The sequence below is a fragment of the Myodes glareolus genome, chromosome 11, assembly GCF_982192425.1.
Source record: "Myodes glareolus chromosome 11, mMyoGla1.1, whole genome shotgun sequence".
In the NCBI taxonomy this organism is placed as follows: Eukaryota; Metazoa; Chordata; class Mammalia; order Rodentia; family Cricetidae; genus Myodes; species Myodes glareolus.
This window is the reverse complement of record NC_142036.1, coordinates 21,572,540-21,592,512: the sequence shown is the minus strand read 5'-3', so window position 1 is coordinate 21,592,512 and position 19,973 is coordinate 21,572,540. Positions and strand designations below refer to the sequence as shown.

General features: G+C 38.5%; 1 protein-coding gene across 2 annotated transcripts in view; it reads left to right on the top strand.

The window, feature by feature from the left end:
• The window catches only part of Papola (poly(A) polymerase alpha), a 53,445-nt gene that overhangs the window by 6,698 nt on the left and 26,774 nt on the right, over positions 1-19,973 (top strand). For both annotated transcript variants that reach the window (XM_048431236.3, XM_048431235.3), the window contains exons 2-10: positions 5,562-5,735; positions 6,663-6,729; positions 12,392-12,473; positions 13,991-14,100; positions 14,987-15,040; positions 16,266-16,377; positions 16,955-17,044; positions 17,135-17,273; positions 18,695-18,767. In XM_048431236.3, the coding sequence (XP_048287193.3) occupies positions 5,562-5,735; positions 6,663-6,729; positions 12,392-12,473; positions 13,991-14,100; positions 14,987-15,040; positions 16,266-16,377; positions 16,955-17,044; positions 17,135-17,273; positions 18,695-18,767 (901 nt within the window). The remainder of the gene's footprint in view (positions 1-5,561; positions 5,736-6,662; positions 6,730-12,391; positions 12,474-13,990; positions 14,101-14,986; positions 15,041-16,265; positions 16,378-16,954; positions 17,045-17,134; positions 17,274-18,694; positions 18,768-19,973) is intronic.

Genomic DNA, 19,973 nt, shown 5'->3' with positions numbered 1-19,973 from the left:
GTGCATCCAGAGACCCCAAGTAAAGATGGAAGGAGCCAGTCAACTCCGCAGGGTTTACTGCTGTCCACACATGAACCTGTGGCATGATCTCTCACACCACGTATATAAAATATAATAAGAATTAATTGGAAAAAGTTTAAATCATGTTTATTTTAATTTTCCTAGTGTTTTGTGACAGGTCCAGGTTTCCTGGGGAAGTTGATGCAGGAGTGCCCCCCTCTTCCCTTTGAGTCTGTAGCAAAGGAACAGTTAGAAACACCCATAGGAACTGGATGATGGTGGCGCACGCCTTTAATCCCCACATTCAGGAGGCAGAGGCAGGCGGATCTCTGAGTTTGAGGCCAGCCTGATCTACAAGAGCTAGTTCCAGGACAGGCTCCAAAACTACAAAGAAACCCTGTCTCGAAAAACCAAAAAAGGAGGGGGGAGCAAAACACAAAATCAAATAAATATGCTTTTATTAAATAACAAAATAATATCCTTTGGAAAAACAGGAAAGTGACCTAGCTTTTGACTGAATGACTGTGTCCTTTTCCTGCACAATCAACCAGGAATTGACAGTTTGGCCTTGGGTTTCATCATACTTTATTCATTCCCCTTGGGTAAAATCTGTTAAGTCATTTGTTTGAGCCTCTGCTGCCACTCACTAAATCCTGGATGGCCCACCTTTTCATACAGTTTTAATATTGTAGCCAGGTATGGTATCCCATGTTTGCAGGCCCAGCACCCAGCAGGCGAGACAGAAAACTTGCAGCTACATCAGGATGATCGAGTATTCCAGGCCAGCATGAGTTAAAAGGAAGAGTAGCAGTGTTCTAAATAACTTTAATGTGACTAACATAGAACAGGTGGTGACTGGTTAATTAGCCGTCTTTAGACTCCCTGGTTAGCCCCTTGTTGCTAAATTATTTAATGTTAAACTCCTTGTGACAACCTGGAATTCCAGGTTGTAGCCTAGACTGGCATCAAATTCTTTTAAATCTTTCTGCTTCAGCCTGTGAGTGCTCAGATTACAGGGCAAGCCACTATACCTGACTGGGAATGAATGCTTAAAATATTTATTATTTTTAGTTATTCTGTCTCTGTGTTTGCGTATAAATGTGACCGTGGAGATCAGATCCCCCTGGACTAGAGAGTTAGAAGTGGTTGTGAGCCGTCCAGCATGGGTACACTACTGGGAACTGAACTCTTGTGGTCCTCTGTAAGCAACAAGTGCTATTAACTGCTGAGTCATCTCTCCAGCCCCCAGAATTAATATTAAATACATACCGCAGTACCTTTGAGAGGTTCCTTATTCCTTTTCTGCCCAGATTTCTTTTTACTGCTTAAACAATGTTTAAATATGTAGGAATTATTACAGCAAATAAGTTAGTTTATTTGATTACATTCAAAGAAAAGCCAACAAGTTAAGCTTCATTTTTAACATAGAAATGATGGCGTGTTTTTGATTGGGTTGTTGCTACAAAGTTTTAGACAGTAAGTGGATCTATTGATGAGGCCACAACCTATTCTAGATTTCCAGCATTAGAAGTCAAGGATTTATCAGTAGTCTGAACTTTGTATAAATTGTTGGTATAGTACTTAAAATTGTAACTATTTGGTAAAACAGCGCTAGGGCATGTCCTTTGTGTGTTATTCATCTACTACCTCCCCCACCTCTTTCCCTTCTGCATGGTCATTCTCTCTCCTCCCCCTTTCCCCCTCATCAGTTCTTTAGGGTATTGAGTCCAGGTTTCATTGTAGCCCTGGCTGGTCTGGAATTCACATTTTTACATTTATTTTTTTTGTGTGTGGGAGAACAAGGACAACTTGTGGGAGTTGTTTTTCTCAGACCCTCAGACCATGTGGTTCTGAATTCATCTGGTCAGGCTTGGCAGCAAGCAAGTGCCTTTACTCATTGAGCTATATTAGCCCAATTAAAAAGTTTTTTTTTTTTAAGATTTGTTTTTTTATGTATGAATACTCTATTTGTACACATGTACACTTGAATGCCGGAAGAGAGCATGTAGTAAAATGGTTGAGAGCCACCATGTGGTTGCTGGGAATTGAACGCAGGACTCTGGAAGAGTAGTGCTCTTAACTGTTGAGCCATCTCACCAGTCCCCCAATTAAAAAATTTTAAAATTAGATTTATTTATGTGTTTGCACACACGTGTCTGATACATAGCTTTCGTTGACATTTTGTGAGAGTTGGTCTATGGGTCCAGGGGTTGTGGGAGTTGGTTTAGACTCCTCAGGTTGTCAGGTTTGTTGGCAAGTAACCTTTAGTTTCTTTCTCAGTAGCCTAGGTTGGCCCTCAACTCCAGATCCTCCTTCCTCAGCCTCTTAAATACCAGAATTACAGTTTTGTGTCACTTTCTATTCTTTTAATCTTACCTCTCATTATCTATAGTAGCAACAGTTATGGTACATTCCATCATGTTCTGCTTTTTGAAGTACATAAGGGCACACATTGCGAAAAATATGAAAGGAGGTAGCATAGGGTAGAGTACATGGAGACTCAGTGAACTTAGGGAGTTGTTTCTGTCTTTGTTTGCAATAGAAAAGATAATTGGTGCTTATGTGAAGTGCTTTGACTCACTGTGTGGACTGAGTTCTCAGTATCATAATTGCACAGTCTTTTCACCTGACATTGTGAACATTTTCCCTTGCTACCCCATGAATCAATAAATAATCTTGTATGTTCCTTCTATGAGAAGGGTCAGATTTTAGTATGTGAAAAGTCAAAAGAAATAATTAAAAGTGAATGGAGTAGATGTCAGGCATGCCCGCATTCTGGAATAGCACTGGAGTACATGATATTCCTGTCAATTGTATTTCTGTATAAGAATTTGGGGCCATATTTTGGACAGTCTTATGGTTGTTTTTGTTTTGTTTTGCCACCCTAGGCTTAGGTACTGTATTTCCATCCCCCGAGATAGCTTCTCTATGTAGTAGAGCCAGACTTCAAGCTCATGACCACTCTTTTGCCTCAACCTCCAGACTGTTAGGATTCTAAGCCTAGAGCCACTATGCCCAGTTTGTTATATGGTATCTTTGTTTTAAAATGTGATGGAGTTTAGGTTAGACTGGTCTACCTTATCTTAAAAAAATGTTGGAGAGGCTATATCTTTTAGTGTCAGAACTTCGAACTTGATAGATGGTTAGAGTTGAAGTTGTTGGCCGTCTTTAAATCTCGGAGCCGGAGGCAGGTAGATCTCTGTGAGTTCTGGGCCAGCCTGGTCTACAAGAGTGAGTTCCAGAACAGTCAGTACTGTTTCACAGAGAAACCCTGTCTAAAGCACTAAACTGGCCCCTACACCCTTTCTTTTTTGAGATGTCTCTCTAGCCTTTGTTGAACTGGAACTTTGTAGTGTAGACCATTTCTGTCTGTGATATATACCTAAGAAAAATTAAAAAGGCCAGGCTGTGGTGGCGCACACCTTTAATCCTAACACTCAGGAGGCAGAGAGGCAGGTGGAGGATTTCTGTGAGTTCAAGGCCAGCCTGCTCTACAAGAGCTAGTTCCAGGACAGTCTCCAAAACTACAGAGAAACCCTGTCTCAAAAAAAAAAAGAAAGTCTTAATTTTGGCTCTGTGTGTCAGGTTCCACACCATGCTCAACTGACTGCATTGCTGTGGCCTAAGGTAAGGCTGAGCATCATGCTGGGGGCCCATGTACATTAGTGTGATATGAAGCAGAGTTTGTTCTTTTATGTTTGGGGGACAGAGTTTTATATAGACAGGCTGATCTTGAACTTACACAGAGCTACTGTTGATCTTCCTGCCTGCACCCGCAAGTATTGGGACTAGAGGCATTCGCTACTAGGTCTAACAAAGTAGAATAATGTCTGGAAAAGCAGCTGCTGGTAAATGTTCTGGAAAAGTGGTAGATGTGGCCTGGTATTTTCAGGGATAGAAGAGGGGCTCTGCTGTGTACAGTGCAGGCAACATCTGTGAGGTGAGCTAGAGCATAGTCTTCATCCTTAGGGTTATGGTCTAGTTTGTTTAAATTGAGGGGTATACTTTGTTTTGTTAGAAACTGAACAGTTGCTGGTCAGTGGTGGTGCACACCTTTAATCCCAGCACTTGGGAGGTAGAGGCAGGCGAATCTCTGAGTTCTGAGACAACTACACAGAGAAACCCTGTCTTGAAAAAAAAAAACACAACAAAACAAAAAGACTGAACAGTTGCAAGAAGACATCTTAAATTGCCTTTACCATTGTATTTGATTTCTCTCTTCCTCATGCTTTTCTTTCCTCTACCTAGTGTGTCTTTCATACTGTCCAAGTGTGCTCTCAACTCACATCCTCAGCCCTGTTACTCTATGTTTAATTTCTAGTGTTAAATGGGAAAATGTGAGTTTTCTATTTAAAATATAATAACAGTGCTTCTCCTTGGAACATTTTGGACTCCAAAAACAGTTACCACAGTGTTTAGAATGTATATTTGTTTTTATTTAATTGTGTGAGAAAGTTGTACCTACCTACACATACACCGTTCTCAGTGCATGTGCTTTCTCCGTGACATAGAAATCACAATTTTTAGTACATAACCTTTTGTGTTCATTCTGAAGAATGTCGTGTTCTTGCCACTGCTCAGTTCTCAGGTCTTCACCTCGCTCATTCCCATAGGAATGCTGGGATTAGATGTTACCTGCTGAGCCATCTCCCTAGTCCCTATTTTTACCTGTCTTATTATACATGTTTTTACTTGAATTAGATGATATGTGTGCTTATATGTACACATGTGTATGTGTACATAACATGTAAGTTGTATATGCTTTTTAATTAGATGAGCTGTGTGCTTGCTTGTGTATATACATGTGTATGCCTAACAGATAGATGTTCTATACTTTTGAGTGTGAAGCAAAGTAGCTAGATGATTACATTTTGAGTCAAGGTAAATTTTTAAGAAAACCACCTGCATATAATTTATCTCTGCATCATTTTAGCATGGAGACTAATATGGACATAAGGGAGTTTACCCCAAGATTGGGTGAACAACTATTTTACTCCTTTTTGAATTTTTTTGTTTTTGTTTTTGTTTTTTTGAGATATGGTCTTTTGTAGCTCAGGCTGGTCTTTTAACTTGCTATGTAATGGAGGAATAACCTCTGCCTCAATTCTGAGATTACAGATGTGCACCCCCATTCCTGGCCCTAGATTGAACAGTTTTATGTGAATTTATAAATCTGTTGATATGGGTTCTTCCATTTAGTTTAGTGTTTCAGTGACATTAATTCCTGGGGGAAGAGAAATTTATTGATATATTTTACTTCAAAGTATACAGAGATATGTTTTGTTGTGAAGCAGAATGTCTTTGAAAGTAAAAATTTGGAGTTGAGCATGGTGATACATGCCTGTAGTTCTAGCATTCTGGGTCTAAGGCAAGTTGGTTCATGGCTAGCCTAGCCTGGGTTGCCCTGCATTTCCTGTCTGAAAAAAAAAATACAAGTTTGGGGAACATGGCAAGGATCAACTGTAGAAGTACATTTTACTAAAGTATTTGTTCCAGTCATATTAATTTCAAATTGTAGAATTTTTTGGCAGTAAAGAAAGTTTATCCAATTCCATTTTTAGTCCAGTTACAACGCAGGGATCACAACAAACGCAGCCACCACAGAGGCACTATGGCATTACCTCTCCTATCAGCTTAGCGGCCCCCAAGGAGACTGACTGCCTGCTAACACAGAAACTCATCGAGACTCTGAAGCCCTTTGGGGTTTTTGAAGAAGAAGAGGAACTGCAGCGCAGGTAAGATGTGTGTGTGAACTTTAAGATGTTTATACTCGGTAATTTTGAGACATTCTCCACTTATTTTGTAGATAAGGTTACTCTGAATCTTATTTGCTTGTTTCATACAAGTTGATATTCCCTAGAGAGAACTTGTTTCATACAGAGTTTTACTGCCTTAATTATGATTTTTTTTTTAGAGGGGAGGGTTTTTTGGGAGGGAGTAGGGGAGCAGAACAGTTTTGGTTAGGGTTTAAACATTGTACATTGGGCAAGGATCTACTGATAAGTTACCCTTAGCTCAGTTGAAATTTTTGATGGGGACTGGAGATTTACTCAGAGGTTAAGAACACTCAGCTCTTACAGGTTGAATTTCCAGTTCCACATGGTAGTTTTCACCCACCTGTAACTCCAGTTTCAGGGGATTCAGTGTCCTCTTCTGACCTGGCCTTTGTAGGCACAAGACACATGTGTGGTGTACTGACATACATGCAGGTAAAATATCTAAGCACATAAAATTAAAAAAATTTCCAATGGCTCTTGGTTATAATGCATGATTGTCAGGAGAAAGAGGAAATACTTTAACCAGTGTTATCAGTGCCAGTGTTTAACCTCTTAAGTTTCTGATCTCTTACAAAATGTGAGTTTTGAGGCCAGGCCCACACCATTGCATTAATCCCAGCTCTGAGGAGTCAATGGTGGGCAGCTGGGTTATATAGTAAAACCTTATCCATAAACAACAAATAAGTAAATAAATAGAGATAAAACCTAAAATAGGAGCACATACTGTAATTCTAGCACTTGTGAGTCAGGATTGTGAGTTCTAAGTTAGTCTGGGCTATGTGGTAAGACCATGTCTCAAACAAGAACAAAAGTAAAACTTTGTGACCCACTTATTTATAACTTAATCTGTAATAGTGAATAACTTGTTAATTGCTTTATCAACAGGATTTTAATTTTGGGAAAATTAAATAACCTGGTGAAAGAATGGATACGAGAAATCAGCGAAAGTAAGGTAAAGTGATGCCACAGACCCAACTGCCCTACATCAGTTGGTCCTACTTGAATAAATTCAGTCTTTTGTGGTTTGTTAGTAAAAGTAGGAGTTGCTGTATGTTGCTCTGGGGCTCATTACATAGACCAGATAGGCCTAAAGCTCACATAGGTTCACTTGCCTCTGCCTCCCGAGTGCTAGGACTAGGTGTGCCACCATCCCAGAATTCTTATTCCTAAAACAGTTACCAAGTGTCTTGTTATTTTGAAAGAAGTGAACTAAAATTAGTGACTTTTTTTTAAAAAAAAAAAAAAATTAGTGCTTTCTGGTTGCAGCATTTCAGAGTCGGACCCCGTAATTGTGAACTACTGCCCATTTTTCCAAGAATCACTTTAAGGAAGGGTTCTTCTGATCGAGGTGGCCATGGCACTGGGCTGCAGTCCCGCCACTTGGAAGGTGGGTAGGCAGGAGGATTGAAAGTTTGAGGTTAGCCTGGGCTGTGTTATGAGGCCATCTCTCTAATAAAGCAATGAAAACAGTTTTAAAAAGTTTACTACTATTGCACATTTTTAATCTCATTACAGGCAGAGATATCTGTGAGTTTGAGGCCAACCTGGTCTACAAAACAACTTCCAGGACAGTTAGGGCTGTTTACACAGAGAAACTAACCAAAAAAAAAAGGTTTACTATAGTTTTAGAATGTTCCAGGTCTGGATTCAGTCCCTACCATACTTGAGAATCTTAACTTTTTTAAAAAGTCCTGGAATAGCTTGTTTTTTGTTTGTTTTTAATTAATTTTTTTATGTGTATGGGTGTTTTGCCTTATAGGTGTGGCTGGGCATCAGATCCTCTGGACTATTTTTTTGTGAGCTGTCACGTGGGTACTAGGAACTGAACCTGGGTCTTTTTTTTAATTTATTTATTTGTATTTTATGTACATTGGTGTTTTTGTCTGCATGTATGTCTGTGTGAGATGTTGGATCCCCTGGAACAGGAATTACAGACAGTTCTAAGCTGCCATGTGGGTGCTGGGAATTGAACTCGTGTCCCTCTGGAAGAGCAGTCGGTGCTTTTAACCACTGTGCCATCTCTCCAGAACCTGGGTCTTTTAGAAAAGCAAATCGTGCTCTTAACCAATAAGTCATCTCTAGCCGCCCCCCCTTTGTGTTTTTTCTTTTTCTTCTTTTTAGTTTAGTTTTTGTTTTAGATACTCAAAAAGAACATCATTGTTTAGTTATGACATTTCCCTGAATTCATGGTACGCTCACTGTACTCGTTCACACAATTGAGGAGTTCATTGGTATGATTAATGTTAAAGTAAAATTATTTTTTTTATCTATTTATTATGTATACAGTGTTCTGTCTGTCTGTATGCTTGTTGGCCAGAAAGAGGGCACCAGATCTCACTATAGATGACTATGAGCCACCATGTGGTTGCCGGGAATTGAACTCAGTACCTTTGGAAGAACAGGCAATGCTCTTAACCTCTGAGCCATCTCTCCAGCCCCAAGTAAAATTATTCTTAGAGCTGTGTGGAATGTATTTGATACATTCTTAATGTTCCGTAAGCAGCAGTAATTTTTCTGCTGTAATAGAAAATGCATGTCTAATTTTTACACAGCTGAAAAGCTGATAATCAAGGGAAGACTCATAGGACAGGAGAGGGTATTAAGGGAAAATAAGTTATGTGGTTTTAGGTAAGTTGATAGTGTTCTTAAAATACATGTTTATATATTTAAACTGATTAAAAATTGATCAACTGGAACATTTAAATGGTGATTTTTTTTTTTATGTCCCACATTTCTTATTAACAAAGTTTTTAGTAGAAAATTTGGAAAAGTAAGTTTTATGAACTGAGCAAGAAGTATCCAAGCTTGTATTTTTCTTCATTAAAGTTGGTACTAGCCTTGTGTAGGAAGCATGGATTTATTGAAGAGCTTTTTTCTTAGATGCTAGTCAAGTAGACAAAGCCACAACTGGTTTGTATTTTGAGATGGTTTTAGTATATAGCCTAGGTGGGCCTTGAACTTGATTACCTAAGTAGTAAGTAGTGTGATGACTTTGACTTAGCTTAGCTTTTACCTCCCTAATACTGGGAGTACAGTTATTTGCCACCACTCCTGGTCAGAACTAATTTTTTTTTTTTTTTTTTTTTTTTGGTGGTATAGCTATGCCTGCTTGAGACTAGTCTTCATGTAGACTGCCCTGGACCTCCATATCTCCCCTTCATAGTGTTGGGTGATAGGCAGTGCTAGGATTGCAGGAATGTGCACCACACCTGCCATCATGGGTACTTTTGTTCTTTCCTCCCAGGGTTGAGGACCTGATGAGTTTCTTGAACCAGTGCTTTATTTACTTGTATTTAGTAAGCACACAGAGTAGAGGCTTTGTATTTAATGTTTTCATCTGTGTGCAGTGTTAGGCTAGATCACCTTCCACTGTCTTCCTCTTCCCCCACCACCATTTGTTAGTCATATTCACCACAGAAAGTCCCCCATTTGCCTTTGTGTCATCTGTCTCTGTCTAGATTCACAAATGAGATGATATGCAATATGGTTAGCCTGCATTTGGCTGATTTTGCTTAATATGATCTTTGGTTCCATCCATTTTTATCAAAAAGATAATTAATGCATAACTTTTAAAATTTATTTTTGTGTATGTTTTGCCTGCGTGTGTGTCTGTGTGCCACTCGTATGCCTGTGCTAGTAGAGGTCTGAAGAGTAGGGTCAGATCTTCTAGAAACATGTTTGTAAACCACCATGTTGAATTCTGGGAACAGTACCCCCCAACCCTCTGCAAGAGCAACCATTGCTCTTTATCTCTGAGGCATTGTTCTAGCCCTCTAATTTTATTATTCTTTTTCTTTTTTCTAATTTTTAAGACAGGGTTTCTCTGTATCTCTGGCTGTCTTGGAATGCACTCTGTAGATCAGGTTGGCCTTGAACTCACAGAGATCTGACTGCTTCTGCCTCCTGAGTGTTGGGTTTAAAGGTGTGTGCCACAACCACCCGACCCTAATTTTATTCCTTTTTTTAATATTATTTATTATTTATACAATATTCTGTCTACATGTATACCTGCTGGCCAGAAGAGGGCACCAGACCTCATTACAGATAGTTGTGAGCCACCATATGGTTGCTGGGAATTGAACTCAGGACCTTTGGAAGAGCAGACAATGCTCTTAACCGCTGAGCCATCTCTCCAGCCCCTAGTTTTATTCTTTATGACTGAATAAGCTCTACATACAAGATATTAATCTTGTGGGAAGTGTAGTAGGGAAAGATATTTCTTCCATCTATAGACTGACTTTTTCACTCTGATTTGTCTTGCTGCACAGTTTTTTAATTTCATGAAATCTCACTTGCCAATATTATTTCTTGATAACTTGGAGTCTTTCAAAAAAATCTTTGCCTGTGCCTATATTTTGAGGCATTCCGTTTTTCTCTAGTAGTAGCAGAATTTCAGGTTGTATTAAGGCGTTCACCGTTATTTGTTTATTTTTTCAACACAGTGTGGAAAGGGATCCAATTACAACTGTAGTATGTTTTTGACACCTTTGTCAAAAATTTGTGGATGATCATAGATGGGTTTGGATTTATGGTGCTCCATCATCCACCTCTAATAGTATCCCATGCTAATAATGCAAAATGTTGTTCCTGTCACTCAGTCTCTCTGCCTTAGGCTGCTGGCACTGAAGCAGGCTGCACAGTAAAGAAGAGAGCCCTACTTGGCAGAAATATTAGAAGTTTAAAGCTAATAATTTTTAGAACGTATTTGCCAATGTTCCATTTCATAAAGACAGGACTAGTAGCTTTTGTGTTAACCTGTGTAGTTTTTTTGCTTATTTTGTTATTCAGAAAGCTAGCCAAAAATGTCCTTCCATATGGTTACTAGCCATAACTAAGCTGATAATAGAGAACCTGTGAGGACAGTTACAGAACTACTCATTTGGGTGCAACACTGGTTCAAGAATATGAATTTGTAATGAAAGAATGCTGTAGCTGTGAGTTTATTTCTAGATCCTCTGTTGGTCTGTGTGTTTTGAGGCAGCTCCATTCTGTTTTTGCTGTTGACTCTTTAATATAATTTGAAATTGGTATTCACGGTTCTTTTGTCATTGTTCTTCCTGTGTAGGATTGCCTAGGCTAGTCTGCATTTTATGTCTCCTGATGAATTTAGAATTTTTTCTTTTGTTCTGTGAAGAGTATTACTGGAATTTTCATGGTGATTGCTATGGATCTGGAGGTTACTTTCAATAATATAGTTGTATTCACAGTGTTCGGTCTAGTTCGTGAGCCTGAGAAATCTTTAGTGTTGTATTGAACCAGTGATTCTGTTGGTTTTTGAAGCATGATCTCCCTCCATAGATAGCCCAAACTGCCCTGAGATTTATAGTGATCCTCTTCTCAGCCTGCCAAGTACAAGGAGTACAGTTTTATGATACCATACCCTATTTGAACTATCAAGTCTTACTTATTTAAATGTTGGTGGTCTATAAAAAAGTTTTACTTTTGATTTTTTTGAGTTAATCTGTGTAGTTTTAGCTGTCTTAGAACTCGCTCTCTAGGTCATGAGGCTGCCTCGAACTAATAGAGATCTGCCTGCCTCTGCCTCCCAAGTACTGGCTCTTTATTTTTTCAGGGAAGATCTTGCTGTGTAGTCTAGATTAGCCTTGCTTAGCTTCTGGACAGCTAGAGTGTAAGCTTTGGGCCATTGGGCCTGGCAAATGAGTGAATTTGGTAGTTCTTCTGTGTGTCTTCCTAGGAAGAGCTCGAGGATTAAGAAAAATTGTTTGACTTAATAGAATGAATCTCATTCCTCTCTGGTTTGGTTTGTGTTCTGTGAATAGCTTGGCTCTATGACGAGTGTTGGGAGTTGATGAAAATGGGGCCTCATAAGGCGAGGCCTGTGCATGATTTTCCATCCATTGATAAGGTCTCTCTGTGATGACTTGGTACCTGACTCAGTCTTCCTGTGAATATTTCTGGATATCATAATTTTTTGGGGAGAAATCTCCATTATTTTTTTATTTCAAATTTTTATTACATTGATTTATTTTGCGTGTGATGTATGTGGAGGTCAGAGGGCAATTTGCCTGAGTTGGGTCCTTCTACCATATGGGCCTGGGGGATTAGTTACCCAGGTTGTCAGGCTTAGTGGCAAGTGCCTTTACGCACTATTTTTATGTATTTATTTTTTGAGATGGGGTATCTTCTAGGCAGGCTGGCCCGAAGGGGTGTGTGTGTGTGTGTGTGTGTGTGTGTGTGTGTGTGTGTGTGTAAGAGAGAGAGAGAGAGAGAGAGAGAGAGAGAGAGAGAGAGAGACCTTGAACTTTGACCCTTTTACTTCCTCCCTAGTGCTGAGGATTACAGGTAGCCACCATCCCAGTTTTGTGTAGTTAGTGGTGGGGATCAACCCGGGACTGTATGCTCTGAGGCACACCTCTGCTGATGATGCTTTTTTAAAGTATAGCAATTTTATAGTTTCAGGACTTGCGATTCTGAGGCAGGTAGATTGAGACTTTGAGATCAGCCTGGCTACACAGTTAAGAACTTGTCTCAAAACAAACAGAAACCTCAAAAACCTCACACACACTAAATTGACAAAAGTCAGAAATCAGCTGTTAGATCATTTGAAGTGGTGTCTCTGAGGCTTTGCTGACAACTATTGTTTTATTCAACAGAATCTTCCACAATCTGTAATTGAAAATGTTGGAGGAAAAATTTTTACGTTTGGATCTTACAGATTAGGAGTACATACCAAAGGTAGGTAATTACTTAATTTGAGTTAATAGAACTTTTATTTCTTAAGATAATGACAGTTTTTTATGAGTCATTTACACGAGATTGAATTAGCAAGGAAGTGAGAATCCTTAAGGAGTTTGAAATTCAGATAGAGCCTTCTATACCTGATGGTCGTGATGCAGTGAAGTAATATCTCAGTTCACCAGTGGAGTAAGCCACATTTTCTGTATTGAACAGCATGTGGCCTGCTGCTATATTGGGAAGTGTAGGTGCAGGGCAGCTCCTTTTGTTGTTTGGACAGTTTTCTGTAGATTCCTTCTTCCTTTCTGAAGAGTAACACTGGCCATGAGAAAAGTCAAGGCTCTAAGAAAGTTGTCGTTTTCTTGTCCTCATTTCTTTATTGCTGGTAAGATTTTAAAAGTACTGCTTAGCAAAAGCTGAGCTAATGGGTCTGTAGCTACGGTGATCACTTTTTTTTTTTTTTGAAAAGGGTAACTTTTTAAAGAAATACTTTATTGTCTATGTATGACTTTTCTTATGCATGCAAGCATGTGTACCACATGTGTGACAGGTACTTGCAGAAGCCAGAAAGGGACATTGACCCCTTGGATCTGGGGTTTAGAGGGCTGGTGTGAGCTGCCATGTAGGCTGGTAACTAATGTTTGGTGCTCTGCACTACTGAGCCACCTCACCATCCTCCAGAAACTAAATTTTTAATCTTCATTGTCTTATTTATTCCCTAAAGTAATTTCACTCTCACAAATACGAGTCAGAGTCTTGAGACAGCACCAGTGTATAGAGCTCAGTGGAAGAGGTCACACTGTTAAACCATGTGAATGCCTTAGCACTCTGTCTTCTTTTGTCTTATTGCTTTGTCTAGCTATAGTATGTTTACTTTTGATATGTCCTATGTGCCTTGTAGGATACACTTCAGGTGACTTTGTTTGAGTATGATGTCTAGTCTTGAGAATTGATCTGATTCCATGGAGATCTCTCTGTTTGATCAAGTTTAGTTTTACTGTTTTTCAGCAGAGCACTCTACGTACCATAAAACTGTGGGGGTTTTTGTTTGTTTGTTTGTTTGCTTGCTTGCTTGTTTGTTTGCTTGAGACAGGGTTTCTCTGTGTAGCCTGGCTGTCTTGGAACTTTCTCTGTAGACCAGGCTGCCCTCGAACTCACAGAGATCCACCTGCCTCTGGCTTCTTAATACTGGTATCAAAGACTTGTGCCAACACTGCTCAAATTGTGGTTTGTTTAAGAATGACATCAAGACCATGGATAAGTGCACTCAAGGAAAGTCCTGGCTCATCCTTGTTGTGACTTGTTTATGAAGTCCAATTTGAATACAGTGTATCTGAAGAAAAACATACCAGTTAGTTAGCATTGCCTTTCCTCACTGACTGATTATATTTGTCGGGGGGTAAAGTTCTAGAGCTTGCTGATGTTGTGTCAACTAATATCAAAAATACCATTATTGTTAGGATAACAAGGCAATTTCTTTGTGCTGTTGTATGATGTTTGAATTTTTATTTTTTAAGGTGCTGATATTGATGCATTGTGTGTTGCACCAAGACATGTTGATCGGAGTGACTTTTTCACCTCATTCTATGATAAATTGAAATTACAAGAAGAAGTAAAAGACTTAAGAGTATGTAAATATTGGGGCAAGAGAGGAAGAGTTAAAAAAAATACCACTTAGTCCTTTGAGAGAAATTTATATTAGAGGTAGAGGAATCACTAATTAAGCTATTTCAGTTTTCCAGGCCATTTTGAGCACTCAGCATGCATTTGCCTTGTATATTTTATAACAAAACTAGAATGATAAACCTATAAACTCCTTAGAAATTAGTAAATAGCTGGGTGGTGGTGGTGCATGCCTTCAATCTCAGCACTCAGAAGGCAGAAACAGGCGGCTCTCGGTGAGTTCGAGGCCAGCCTGCTCTACAGAGTGAGTTCCAGGACAGGCTCCAAAGCTACAGAGAAACCCAGTCTCAATAAACCCAGAGAGAGAGAGAGAGAGAGAGAGGGGGGGGGGGGGAGGGAGGGAGGAGGGAGGGGATTAGGAAATAGAAACAGATAAGTAATGGAAAAGCTGACATATAAAGAAATGAAGGATTTTGAGTGTTAAATTTCATTGCTAATAACTTATTTTTTTGTTGGGATTCTGGTAAATTATCTTTTATTTATTTAATTTAAAATTTTTAAATTCATTTTATATACCCACCATAATTCCCCTTTCCTCCTCTCTTCCTGCTGCCCACTCCCTACTCCCAGCTAAATTATCCTGAAACAATTTCAAGTTCCTCATTTTAACAAGTAACAATAATAGCCACATGTAGCACACCTGTAATCTGGGTCCTTGGGGATTAGAGGCAGGAGGATCAGAAGTTCAGGATATTTTCAACTGGATGACTGTTTTGAGTCTGGGTAGTTCTAAATAAGACCCTGGCCCAGACAGACCAAGGGAAAACGTAGCGGAGGCATGTCATGGACTTACGAAGCTTTAGGAACTAAACTTGTTCACTTTCTCACAGGCTGTTGAAGAGGCATTTGTACCGGTTATCAAACTCTGTTTTGATGGAATAGAGGTAAGGTCTAGTCCTAATGAGCAGTTTTTTGTATGGACTGTCCTGGATTTTGGTTAGTGTAGATAAAAATTTGATTGCCAGTAAGAATTTGTGAGTTGGTCTGTTGGTACTAACAATTTTTTGTCATGGAAGTGGGGGCCTGTTTTTGTAGAATATATGTTAGATTCTTTTCCAGCAGCAAGTGGAAGTGTGAACTGAAGCAAAGGATCTAGGGCTAGAAGCTGCTGCAGAGCAGTTTTCTGATATTTTGTTCACATGTGAATTTTGTGTTCTGATTTAGGCAAAAAGTACACGGTCTGTTTTTGAAGGAGATTTTCTCTCTGTCAGTTTGCATAGGTACTTTAAAAGATGGGGTAGTGTGAGCTAGCAGGGCTTTAAGTACTTTGGCAGCAGATTTAGTGTGTGTCCTGGTGTTTGCCTCTACCGCTGCTTCTGGGGAGCACAGAGGGCTGTCTGCAGAGTTACTTCTATTGTTAATAGTGACTTGATGGTAATGTTGCTGATTATAAAATTGAGATACGGAAAGAATAACTTGCTGGTATTTTTCTGTAGTTGGGGTTAGTTTTAGAATTGTTATAGGATGCCTAACTTTTATGAAAGGTTAAACTGTTGATTCTAATAAGTAGACAAAATGTTACAAATTTGGTTACAAATTTAAATTTGTATAAATTTTTATTTATAGCCAGTATTTAAATATAAACCATAATTAAAATATAAGGTGACATCCAATTTACCTACTGGTTTTGCTTTCTTTTTATGTGAAAATAAGTGATTATGTGAGCTCCTTTCTGAGCTAGTATCTGCACCACCCTAGACAGGCCTTTGTGCTCCCCAGAAGCAGCAGGAGAGGCAGATACCAGAGCAAGGGACTACCTTTCCTACCAAAGTACTTTTCTCCTATTTTTGTCCCTTTAAATATGCAGCTAGCTTACAGCTCCTACAGGTGCTAAACCAGAAGTTAATTCAAGTGTATGCATTTAGCAAAATTGGTAGACTTCTTATAGTTGCAGTGACATGTAGTATATGTTACATTCTAGTTCTTATCTCCATTTGCATGCTTTAAACTCTGATTAATGCCCGTGTCTGCAGTGTGGCTTCTTGTGAGGCCATTGTAGTTATTGCAGTGTTCATGGTTAATGAAAGGGCTTTAAGATTTTTTTAATATAGAAATACCTTAAAATTAGTTTAATAGATATGGAATATAGATTTTATTTTTGTGTTTTAGATTGATATTTTGTTTGCAAGATTAGCACTGCAGACTATTCCAGAAGATTTGGACCTACGAGATGACAGTCTGCTTAAAAACCTAGATATAAGATGCATAAGAAGCCTTAATGGTATGTAAAAAGCCTGCTTCCTTTTGTGGAGTTGGGAGGGCGTTTTTCTATTTTTTTAAATAGTAAATAACAGCTTTTTAAATGTATGCTTTGTAATGAAGGTGTTTGTAGCTAGTTGTTAATGCATTATGAATACACTAAAACATTCTTTTCGTGGTAGACTACAGAGCAATGTCTGATAGTTTATTTGCTCACTGATGACCTTAATAGTTTTTCCTGTTATTAATGTGAAATCCTCAGAATACTGACATTTGTAATGGTGCTAGTAACTGGGGTTTTACTGTGTAGCCTTCATTAATTTGCACTTGATAGTTGCTTCATAATGTTATCAGATGAGTGAGAGGGGTTTTCTCTTAAATGTTAGAATAGCTCATTACCAGTACTTTTGGGAAGCTACCACAGTATGTTAGTTGTGGTTTAGGATGATGCTTGGGACAGGAATTAACTACTTGATTTAACTCTACTGAATCACATTCTGCCAAATAAGCTTTTAATTTGAAGACAGTCTTAGAAAATTATCACTATCATAATTCTTTTGATGGCTTAATGTTCTGTTTCTCTCACTCCTGTTAATCAGGTTGCAGGGTAACCGATGAGATTTTACATCTAGTACCAAACATTGACAACTTCAGGTTAACTCTGAGAGCCATCAAACTGTGGGCCAAACGTGAGTTCAGAATTTGTTGGCTAGCTTATTAAAAACATTTAAGCTCTTCCTTAACACTAACTTATATTTTTGCTTTTCCCTTATCAACAGGGCACAACATCTATTCCAATATATTAGGTTTCCTCGGTGGTGTTTCCTGGGCTATGCTAGTAGCAAGAACTTGCCAGCTTTATCCAAATGCAATAGCATCAACTCTTGTACATAAATTTTTCTTGGTATTTTCTAAATGGTATGTTTTTAGATTATATTACAATAAAATTGATTGTAGACACTGAAGTTTAGTCTTATTTCTATGACATTTCTACAGCTGGTTTCAGATTCCAATTTTAGTTTGTGGACTGAGGGTGTATAGCTCAGTGGTAGAGTGCTTGCCTGGCATATGCAAGGCCTTGTGTTCAGTCACCAGTCCCGCCAAAAAAACAAAAAAAACAAAACCAGTTTTAGCTCAAGATACAGCTGCCATTTGGGAAGAGATATTGAATATGAAAAGGCAGACCTAAACTCCATTGCTTTAACCTAATTCTTCCAGGATCATAAGGCAGATAAAACCTGTTCTACTTGTGTGAGCCTATCCTCCTAATAAACTCTGAACTTTAGCTACTGTAATGTGTGCTGATATCTGATGCGTTGATAGGTTGGTTAGAACTTACACACACTTCTACTTTCATTCTGAATGCTTCTAAATGCTTGGCCATTGTTTTTGTGGTTGCGTTTTGCTTATTTCCAGCTGTTCATTGTCTTGGCAAAACGTTAAAAGTATCATTTTTTTATAGGAATTTTAAAAAATAGATTAAGTGACTGAAAAAATAATGTAGTTGCTGAATCCTTTTAGACTTATTAGCCCAGGAAAGATTCATTATATTTTCCTAATAAAGATGTGCATGTTGATGAATTTTGATTTAGGAAAGGTCTAAGACATTGCCAATTTGTGGTGGTTACCTTGACCCAAAGAGTTAGGGTTTTAATCATATTATCTTAAAGAGATTTGTATTCTATATTTTCAACTCCTTCGTTTCTTCCATGTGAAATAAGAATTGTTCCTTTGTAAAGTCGCTTTGTAACAGCTAGACTCATGAATATAATTTATAATTACACTGGCTACTTCCCAGTTTAGTTGCTTTGCCTTTGTCACATAGAGTGAGGTGTGATAAGATCAGAGACTTAGAACTTCTCCAATGGTGATACACAAACATTTTTCATCTTTGATCTCTATAAAGTGCAAGAAATAGCATTTCACTGTATTATATAGTAATATATGGGAAGCACCGTCCTTGACTTTACAGTTATTCCTAGCACTTTGACTGTAGTCAGAAGTAACTTCTCATAGGTCCGTGGATGGAACTAGTGTGAAAACAGGATTCTTTTTTCTCTAAATGGGATTAACTTTGCTAAAGGTTGAGGTGAACACATTAGATGTTTTGAGATGGACACTTTTTTATTTGCATAGTGCTTTATCAGTTTCTGTCAGAGCAGGTGTTTGCCATGAGTTTTGTAGAGAAATACTACGTCAACAGAAAGGATTGAGAGGCTATGGTGTATATGCCAAGTGAGTAAAATAGGGTCACATTCACAAATGCTGTATGTTTAACAAAATACGTTTAGATGCTAATGTCCAGTAGTCTTATCAAGTGCTACAATCTTTTTGAACAGGGAATGGCCAAATCCAGTGCTATTGAAACAGCCTGAAGAATGCAATCTTAATTTGCCTGTGTGGGACCCAAGGGTTAGTGTATTATTTTTTCCCCTACAAATTCACACTGTTCAATAACAAAAGTCACCTGCATAAACTTCAAGGAAGCCGCCCAGTCCTTACAAATGAGTGGATACACTCATAGTACCCTTGTTCTAGATGACCTGCTCTCTATTGTCCCCTGGTGTGAGAAGTGTAATGATGTACCTTGTAAACCACGTCTAATGTACACAGTTTGCACAGATTTTACTAACAACTCATTCCATAGAGAACTATTTTGTAAGTCAAAGTTGTGGGTGTTTGTGCTTTAAAAAAAATAATAAAAGGATACTAAAAATCCCTGTATATTTTTTATTTGATCTAAGTATTTTGTTAAGATTGACTTCTAGAAAGCTCTTGCGTAGTGTTTCTATGTAGCAGATGGCTTCTAAGCACTATTGCAGTGCCTGTGCTATAATTGTAAAAGACGTTTAGATGCTTCAGAGATGCAGAAGTGTGTTGCTAAGGAAGAGCATCCGTTTTGTTGAGAAGTGTCACATAGCATTTACTACCTATACTTTCTAGATGTTAGTAACATGAGCTTTATTGATTATTAAATAATAAAAGGAATTAGTTTGAATCAAAACTTTCTAGGTTTTTGAGATTACAAGTTTTTAAAAATTAGTTTGTTATGTTTTCCAGTATCAGCCCCAAGCTGTGCACTTTCATGTTGCCTAAGCTTGAAGGCGTTTAAGGGAGAGTGAGTTGTAGTTGCTTCTGTGGGGATTAACTCTTCAGTGTACAGATGAACAGTCACTAAATCAGCTTGTTGTCTCAACAGCCCAGAGCTGTTCTGCCCTGTGCTAATAAGCGTAAACTTCTGATAGCTGAAAGTTTGGAGGGTCAGTCCTATCTTATTTAAACTGAGTTTTATAAGTAAGAACACTTAAGTGTAATTCTGCAGGCATCCTCATTTATGCTGCTGAATAAGGAAAAGCAGTAGATTTACAACTACATCTTTCTGTTTTGCTTTGCTTTTGCCCAGCAGGTGCACGCAGTCAGGTTTCAAGGTAGTCGTGCCTCCAGCATGGGAACAGACTATTGACTAGATCTCTCATTCTGTAAAAAGTTTCTATAAAACAGTCTCCTGACATGGTTTTTATTTCTCAACTCCAGCTATGAATGAAGTAAAATGTAATCATTGGTTCAGTTTAACAAGGGGTAAAAGTCCAAGTGTCTGTTGTATATATACTTGAAGAA